Source organism: Peromyscus maniculatus, chromosome 2, assembly GCF_049852395.1.
Source record: "Peromyscus maniculatus bairdii isolate BWxNUB_F1_BW_parent chromosome 2, HU_Pman_BW_mat_3.1, whole genome shotgun sequence".
Lineage (NCBI taxonomy): Eukaryota > Metazoa > Chordata > Mammalia > Rodentia > Cricetidae > Peromyscus > Peromyscus maniculatus.
In genome coordinates this window covers 70,667,303-70,676,727 of record NC_134853.1, presented here as the reverse complement: position 1 = coordinate 70,676,727, position 9,425 = coordinate 70,667,303, and the positions used below count along the sequence as shown (strand labels likewise).

Below are 9,425 nucleotides of genomic sequence, written 5' to 3'. Positions count from 1 at the left end.
CCCCGCGCCCGCCGCCGCCGCCGCCGCCTCCCCGCGCTCCTCCTTCACCGCCGCCAGCGCCTCGGGCTGCGGCGGGGGCGGCGGCGCGCTCTCGGCCGTCATGGCGCCGCGGTCCCCCGTGCCCCCCGTCGTCCGCCGCTGCAGACGGCCGCGCCGGCCCGGGACCCCGAACCCCCGGGAGCCGGACACCGAGCTCTCGCGACTGGCACCGAAAGCGCTGCGGGCACGGGGACCTCGGGGCCCGGCGCACCGCGCTCACCGACGGCTCGTCTGGGACACCGGCCCGAGGGTCCTTGGTGCTCTGGTGCCAGGCGATCAGGGGGTCCGGACGCGACTCCGAGGCTCAAGTGGCGATGGATGTTTAGGAGTTCCTTCGGGTCCGAGGACGACCGTCGAGGAGGCTGCGGGCTGGGGTCCCGCGCGAGGGCAGTCAGTGGGGGCGCCGTCCACCGTGCCTGCCGGGGCCGCCCATGCGGCACCTCTGCGGCGAAGGTGCAGCCCAAGCCCAGGGCAGAGTGGCGAGGCCAGCGGCGAGGCAGGCGAGCGGGCCGGGCCGGGTGGCGGGCGACTGCTCCGCTCGCTCTGCAGCCCTGGACTCCAGCCCGGAGTACGGACGGCGGCGAGGCGCTCTCCTGCACACACCTGGGCCAGCTCCTCCCTCCGCCCGCTTCTCCTCCTTAAAGGCGCCAGCGAACACGGGGCGTAGCCGGTTCCCTGCCCGCCCCCGACTGCCCCCCCCCACCCCCGTTGGCTGGCACACCTCCCCAGGTAGCGGCGGCGGTTCAGCGGGAGCCCCACAGACGTCAGAGCGGGGAGGGCGCCTGGAGATACGGGGGGAGGGGAGGCGGCCCTCTCTGCGCGCCAAGCGGGAGGCTGAGGCCATGGGAGTCCAGATCTCGGTGCCCGACTCATCACTCCCGAATTTCTTTCCGTCGCTCTCTGCGGAAAGTTGGGAGTCTGGAGGTGGAGAGAGGGCTCACTGCATTTTCTTGTCCAGAGAGGGTAAGAACTGGACGAGGGTGGGGCGCGTTTATTTATTGTGGGGAGGAAAATAGCAAGTTCTTGGGATGTTTTCCTAACCCAGGTCTAGGCTACCCGGCCCACTCTCCGGTCCAGTTCTTTTTCAGAAGAGGATTCCCAGGGCCACAGCAACTTCGCTGCCCTTAGGAGCCTGCAGCGTGCTCCTGTTCTAGAATGTGCCACAGGTAGTCACTTCACCTTTTTGGGTCCAGGTTCCTAGACTGTCCGGAGGTTTTGTATCTCTAGAAGTGTTTAGGAAAGTCTCCCCCACCGCATCGCCCGTCTTTAGGCGGCTTGGGACCCTTCTCTACACGCTGTAGAGGGTTGCCTGGGCCGAGACTACTTGGCTCCTGCACTCTAGCAGTTGGCTCCTTTCCTCCGGTACTCCGCGGCCGGAGTGGGTCCGCCGGCCCTAGAGGCAGGCCTCAGGGTGGAGGCTCCGGTGGAAGCTGCCGCGTTCAGTTCACAGCTCTATTGGGGAGGGGAAGACTGTTCCCAGGTGTCCGGTTTCTGCCAGCCTCTGGCAGGATTCGGTGCTAGAGTTGACTCCCAGTGGTGCAGCCCCGCAGGCTGGTTCGCTTTCTGGCCATTTCTGGGGACCTGTTCCGTTCCCATCTCCGGAATCTAAGGCTTGAAGTCTTAATATTCTGACCTCGAAGCCAGAGGCCCCAGCCAGGACCTACCTCTCCTAGGGGTGGGAACTGTGGGTGCAGAGCCGAGTGGAAGATGCCCGGTTGGGAAGAGACACTGTGGAGGGCTGAGGTCTAACGTGGGTGGCCGGCCTTCTGGGTTTATTGCTCTCTCCAGTGAACACTGGGTGGCTGCCCTTGGGAAAGAGAGGCCGGGAGCCCAGATCCGCTCCCTCAGCTGACCCGGGCTTGCTTGAAGACCCCCCTCCCCGCCCCCCAGCAGGAGTGTCCCAGGGAATGCAGAGGGGCTTTCCACTTGCTGCTCCCCCCACCCCCCAGTTTCCTTCTGAAGAAGCTGGGAAAATCCTGTTTCTTTTTCCCAAAGCAAACTCTAAACGAGTGGTTCTTCATATTTCCAAGATTCCAAGATTTGTATTTCCAGATTTCAAATTCTGGACCCTTATCTCAGCGTGGCTCTATACAATCTTGTGGCTATAAACATCTGCTAAACATCTAAAAGGCTGTTAAGGGGCCTGCAAGGTGGCACAGTGGGTGAGGGGAATTTCCACAAAGTCTGAGGACCAGAGAGAGACTCCTAGATGTAGGGTGTGTGTGTGTGTGTGTGTGCCTGTGCCAGGGCTAGTGCAACACACACACACACAATTAATGAGCGTAAACAATAAAAGGGTACTCTATATAAAGATGCTAGAACTAAGATGTGCCTGGACCCGGCTCCACTGTTGGAAGCGGCTCCTTCTCTGGCTTGTTTTGTTTGCCTTTCCTGCGCTCTGAAGTATATCATATTTAACTTGAATTCCCACACGGGGATGTCTTATTGGAAGATCTAGGTCTTAATAAATCCACAGTTATTATCTTCCTTATTTCCAAAATGTGAGTAGCAGATCGACTGTACTGGACCAGAAGAACCTCATTCTTGTGATTTGTCTGATGTTGGTTACAGTATGTTTTAATGATTGTTCTCCGACGTCCTGACTACCCCCTTCAGCTCCCCTCACTATGTCTAGAAGCCCCCAGGCCTCCGGGGTTTCTGGTCCTGCATGCCTCATTCTTCCAGAACTCTGATTCCTCCTCACTTTCCTGCACCTCTGCTCAGGGTAGGGCTTTGGCCTTCTGGGATTCGAATTCTCAAGATCACGACTGCCATATTTGATGAACAAAAGATTCCTGAGATTCTGTCACATACAGCTTTACTCAGATGATGCACTTCTACGTCCTGTAGGTTGAGGATTCTACCCATGATGCAAAATTCTGACAAATTATTTGATTAATACAAAGGTCACAAGTTTACCCATTTGGATTAAAGCAGTATGTAAACATTTCCTTCCAACTTCCCCTCTGCTTTCTTCTTAGTTTTTTTTGTTTTGTTATTTATTTATTTATTTATTTATTTATTGAGCAGAGGTCGGTTGTTAATGGTCAAGTCCCCTCTTCTTGAGGCAGACCCACAGGCTCCACTGGCAGTCTACTGAATGCTAGGGGATGACGGATTCCAGTGACTTGAAAATCATTCTCCGGGTCCAGCAGAGGTGGGGGTTGATAGCTGAGCACTGGCCAGTTCAACCAGTGTTCAACCACAAGTGTCCCCAGCACCCCTTGGGGAAACTTACTCCACTAATGTATGTGTGTGTGTGTGTGTGTGTGTGTGTGTGTGTGTGTGTGTGTGTTACTGAGATGTCACAGACGACCTGGAAGTCTTCCACAATACTAATTTCTCAGATTTGAAGCTCCTGGGCCGAGAGGGTTTGTAAATGAAACCCAAGGGTTATGGAAAATTCCCCCATATTCCTTGACCCAGGTGTCTCTGCCTAAAGAGTTCTTGGGGGTTGGAGGTGGAGGGGCTCAGCCCAGGTCTTGGGAAGGAGACAAGGATCGAGAGGGCACAGCCTCTGGCTCTTACCCTAAGAGGGTGGGTGGCCTCTGGGTCTTCTCCCTCCTGATTGCTTCTTTCAGTCCTTCTCATTCATTCAGCAGCAACAGAAGATGCTTGCACATTTCAGAGCGGCGCAGCCACCATTATCAGGGCTATTTTAGGGGAGTCTGCCAGGCTCACTGGGTCCTATAGGGTTCCAGAGAGCACGTAGAGCACCACGCTACCACAAAACAAACAAAACTAAAACCGCCCAGTGTGGTAGTGACAACCCCAGGCCATTCATTCGAGGCCCAGTGCTAGGGAGCCAGCCTGGGATCTGATGAGGCCTCACTTTCCCCTTGGGTGAAATGAAGGATCTCTCACCTGTGTCCTTTCCCCTCGGAGATGAGAAGATGGGGTGGGGGCTCATAGGCACCCCGCAGTCCTTCTTCATCTTTTATGTTGTTTCCAGGTTGAAACACGGGTGCAGAGAAAAGACAAGCCGCAAAAATTCCAGCCCGTGCCACTGTGGGCGGAGGTGAGCTGCCCCCATTGAGGCAGTACCAAGTAATTAAGTAAAATGTTTTCTGTGGCCTAGCTGAGATTTCGAGTCTCCGCGGGGACTCCAGTGTGCAGGGACTTTGACTCAGGCTCCTAGAGCAGTGTGGGGACCCCCGGAGCTGGCTTAGAAAACGCTTTCTCCCAGCTCATTCATTTAAATACTGTGAACAGATTTATCACTTCGGAGGGAGTGGGATTCAGGAACCGGGGTCCAGGGAGTGGACCCGCCACCGGCTAAAGGAAGCGCCTTTCTGCGGGTGCCAGGAACCCTGGCCCAACACCAGCCACAGGGCCAAGGGCTTTCGGACTCTACAGAGCGGATTCGGAGAGCAGGAGCAGGCTGGAACCGCCCGGAGCTCCGCAGCGCTGTGGAGGAGCAGGCGGCCCTGAGCGCCGAGCGCCAGCTCACGTCGCACAGCCGGTCGGCTTGTAGCAGAGGCGCAGAGGCGACCCAGGCCTGGACCTTGAGGGCGCTCCCGCCCTAGGGTGGCGCCCCACGCTTTCGGCTCCGAGTGTTTCCACCCAGGACATCAAAGGCTCCATCACGCGCCGCGGGCTGGGGAGGGTCGGGGTGGGGTGGACAGCGCCTGTTCATCCTTCCTAACCCGCGCACGCTGATTCGATTCCTGGATCCTAGGTGCATGATCGACCTAGGGCTGGGACGGAGCTCTGTGTGAGGCTCGGAGACTCCCCGAAGCCCAGAATTTGCAGGGATGATTGCTCATCTTTATTTCGGAGGAAATAAACTTAATTACTTAATTACACAGCACCCCGTAGAAAGGCGCTTCCTTAAGCTGGTGGCAAGGTCGTACCTCATTCCCTCTGGAGTGTAATTCTGTTTACAGTATTTAAGTGTATGAGCCAAGGCAGCTCCGGGGTCCCCACACTACTCTGGGAGCCTAAGTGTCAAGGTTCGCACACACTGCACACACACACACACACACACACCCCGTAGAGACTTGAACCCCAGCTAGGCTACAGAAAACATTTTACTTAATTACCTCGTATTTATTCCATGGGGGCAGCTCACCTCCATCCACAGTGGCACAGGCTGGAACTTTTGCGGCTTGTCTTTTTTTTTGGTGAGGAAATGCTAAGTAGTCTTCATTACCTGCTTCCCTTTCAGGAGAGTTGTTCAGACTAGATGCTAACTCTAGTCAGAGGCACAGGAAGATGCTGTGACCTTTTCCTTGGCTCCTAGAAGCTTCCAACTAATCCAATGGCCAGGGCTAGAAGACATTACAGCCAGGATGCCCTGGGTGGTGGTGGTGGTGGTGGTTGGTGGGGTGTGTGGTGGTGGTGGTGGTGGTGGTGGTGGTGGTGGTGGTGGTGGAGGTGGTGGTTGGTGGGGTGTGTGGTGGTGTGTGTGGTGGTGGTGGTGGTGGTTGGTGTGGTGGTGGTTGGTGTGGTGGTGGTGGTTGGTGTGGTGGTGGTGGTGGTGTGTGTGGTGATGGTGTGTGTGGTGGTGGTGGTGGTGGTGGTGGTGTCTGGGTCGGGGTCGATAGTGTCTGCACCTCCATTGTCTATGCCCGTCTTTTGAGAGTTTTGTTTGACTTTTGTTTTTGTCTGGAGTCCTGGGGTGCATGTCTGCGTTGATAGCACCTCAGTTATTATGCCTGTTGGTGTCCTCCCAGAGCCACTCCTGATTCCTGACTTGGGACAGGAAGGGGAAAGTCAGTGGGTTCACACAGCCCATATCAGTCTCCCACATCCTGGAGGGGCAAGACCAGGGCAGACGGATGTCTATCCACATCTACCCCAGAGGATGCTGGGAGTCGGGTCCTTTGCTCTGTGAGGATGGGAGGGACTCAGGCTACAAGGTACCAGATTTTCCCTGTATCCAAGGCTCCAAACAGCCTTACCCAGAGGGCATCCTCTGTCTGTGCACAACCCAGGCGACTTGGCTGTCCACGGGCCTCATTCTTTCCCAGTCAACTACAGGCAAGGTCAAGTGCGCTTTGCTGGGCCTGCCATTCAGAATCCCTTCTCCCACAATCCCTTTCCACCTGTCTCTCTCCCCGGATCTTTCCTTCCTTTAAAAAAATTCTTTTTACTGTGGCCTTTGAGACAGAGCCTTAAGTGTCCCTGACTGATCTCGAATTCACTATCTGAGGGTCCCTGGGGTCACAGGCATGCACGCCATAACTGGTTTATCTGGTGCTGGGGTCAAACCCAGGGCTTCTGCAGGCTAGGCCAGTGCTCTACCCACTGGGCTGCACTTCCCCAGCCCTCTTCTCCCAGGGTCCAGACAGCACTCTCAAAGAGCTCCAGAAAATCTCAGACACAGCCACAATCCCACCAAATACATGAGAGAAAAAAAAAAAAAAAAAAGAATTCCAGACAAGCCGGGGCAGGCAGGGGTGTTTGGCTTCCTCCAGGTAGACTCCGAAGGGTTTTCTGAAGGGGAAGAGAGAATATTTGAACCCCTTCTGTTTTTCTAGGTTAAGGATGGGAAGTATGACTTCATGCCACTGGGTACCTAGGTCACCAGCACAGTTCAATAAGAGGGAACACACACACACACACACACACACACACACACACACACACACACACACACACCATGTCCATTAACCAGCAAGGTAGGTCTCCACTGGGGGCTAGTTAGGGAAAATGAGTCTGCCTTCCTAGTGTGGAACCTAATCCAGGAGTGAGGAAAGGTGAGGGATTGGGGTCCCTTTAGGAGGCCTCAACCTGGGTGAGTGTTGGGTGGTCCCCTGAACCCTGGCCAAGCCAACCGCCCCCAGAAGGTGGGACAAATGGTCTGCTAGAATTTGGCTTCAGGTCAGTTGAATAACAGTAATAAAATAATAATCTTTTTAAAAATAATTTTAAGCCAGGCAGTGGTTGCATACCCACCAGCACTAGGGAGGCAGATCTCTCTGAGTTTGAGGCTAGCCTGGTCTAAAGCCAAGGCTACATAGAAAACCTTGTCTCAAATTTTTTTAATTTAATTTTATTTTATGTACATTGGTGTGAGGGTGCCAGATCCCCTGGAACTGGACTCACAGACAATTGTGAGCTGCCATGTGGGTGCTGGGAATTGAACCAGGATCCTCTGAAAGAGCACCCAGTGCTCTTAACCTCTGAACCATCTCTCCAGCCCCCAGCAATAGTCTTTTTTTTTTAATTATCTTTTTTTTTTTAAATTTTATTTTATAATACCATTCAGTTCTACATATCAGCCACGGGTTCCCCTATTCTCCCCCCTCCCACACTCTCTCCTTACCCCCAGCCCACCCCCCATTCCCACCTCCTCCAGGGCAAATCCTCCCCCAGGACTGCAATCAACCTGGTAGACTCAGTCCAGGCAGGTCCAGTCCCCTCCTCCCAGACTGAGCCAAGTGTCCCTGCATAAGCTCCAGGTTTCAAACAGCCAACTCATGCAATGAGCACAGGACTTGGTCCCACTGCCTAGATGCCTCCCAAACTGATCAAGCCAATCAACTGTCTCACCTATTCAGAGGGCCTGATCCAGCTGGGGGCCCCTCAGCCTTTGGTTCATAGTTCATGTGTTTCCATTCATTTGGCTATTTTTTTTCAATAATTGAGTAAAACCAAAATTTATTATAAGCCACAGTCGTCCTAGGGGCCTCCATGCTATATATATAGCCTCCATGGTTCTATGTGTTGTGGTCTGATTGTTCTTTATTTTATATCTAGAATCCACTTATGAGTCCAGCAATAGTCATAAATGTATGCAAGATTTGTGTGGAGAAGTGATGGAGGGGAGGGAAACTCTTTGGAAATGGCCCGAGGTAGAGATGACAGGTTTTGGGGAAGGCTGGTGTCCTCAGACTGTAGAGGAAGCAGGGGCCTGACAGTTAGCTATGGAAGGACTCACACTCAGGCCTGACAATAGCCCCTGCAGGTTCCTGTCACTTTCTCTCTTAAGGTCTTCACCCTCTCTTAGATGATGTACTGTATTCCTGTTTCTGTGTGCATCACCTTTGGGGCATCTGCCAGTCAGAGGTGATTCACATCAGCTTTACCTGGTGAATGACCAAGACGGTCCAAGCTCGTGGAAGTGGCTCCACCTCTGAGACATTCTCGGCTGACCCACCTTCCAGTCCTCCTTCTTTGGGGACTGGGACTCTCAAACCTGGCATTCATTGGAACGACCTGAACATGAGTAGGAATGGGGGGTTTACTCCAAGAGACGAACGAACGGAGTGTCCTCACCACTATGTGGGCTGGTCAGCATTTTCTCAATGGTTGAAAGGCAAGCTGATTGGGCTGTGGCTGACCACACGGAGGTGCTGATGCTGTTGGTGACAGACCCAAAGCAGGCAGTAATCCCTAGGAGGGGAGACTGAGCCAAAACCAACAAGAAGGCATTTTAGAACTGTTATGAAAACATTGTAACTTTACAGGAGACAAACCAAGAAGAACACATTCCCCACATGCCAGTTACTTGTCATTCATCTCCTGGCATTTGCTCTTCTGTGTTTTCTTCCTCTTTGTGTTCTTGTGCATGTAAAGAACACAGGGTTCACGCAGATGTTGACACAGTGTAGGTATAACTCTGTGGTTTCTGCACAGAGGGTATTTGTATTATTTTGTAAATATAAACGCATGAAGCATCTCACTTTCGTGTGTGTGTGTGTGTGTGTGTGTGTGTGTGTGTGTGTGTGTGTGTGTGTGTAGACCAGAGATTAATCTCATTCCTCTGCTGCTGTCCGCCTTGTGTTTTGAGACAAGGTCTCACTGTACCTGGAGCTCACTTATTAGGCCAGTTCCAGGGCGCTTCTGAATTCGTTTTTTCCGGCACTGGGATGGCACACCACCACAACCAGCATTTTATGTGAGGCCCGGGGATTGAACTCAGGTCCTGTGCTTACAGGGCACATAAGCACTTCATTCAGTGAGCTGTATTTAAAATGTGACTTTTGGTACATAATTTTCATTTCCATTCATCTCCAAAGTATTTTAAAATTTTCCTTGTGGTTTCTTCTTTGGCCCTTGGTTTATCTAGGAGCAGATTGCTTAGTCCTCAGATATCTTTAGCTTTGTAAATCTTCTTGTTACCGGCATCTAATTTAGTTCTATGGGAGTCACAGACTATACTTTGTATGGTTTCAATCCCTTAAAATATATTGGAGTCTTTAGTGTTAGCTGTCCCTTCCCATATTTCCTCTTCTAACCTGCCCTCACATTCCCCTCTCCATTTATCCTCCTTTCCAGCTTCCCCTAAGGCTTTTTTATAAAAATATATTCTATTTCTCTCCTCCTCCTTTTTTTTTGTTTTTTTTGAGACAGGGTTTCTCTGTGTAGCTTTGGAGCCTTTCCTGGAACTCACTCTGTAGCCCAGGCTGGCTCAAACTCACAGAGATCCACCAACCTCT

The 9,425-nt window shown here is 52.9% G+C and overlaps 1 protein-coding gene across 1 annotated transcript in view; it reads right to left on the bottom strand.

Annotated features, from left to right (window-relative positions):
• Positions 1-102, bottom strand: part of Foxe1 (forkhead box E1) — a 2,412-nt gene extending 2,310 nt beyond the window's left edge. The window contains exon 1 of the mRNA XM_076563541.1: positions 1-102. This exon is cut by the window's left edge and continues 2,310 nt beyond it. Within this exon, the coding sequence (XP_076419656.1) occupies positions 1-102 (102 nt within the window).
• Between the last annotated feature and the right edge of the window lie 9,323 nt (positions 103-9,425).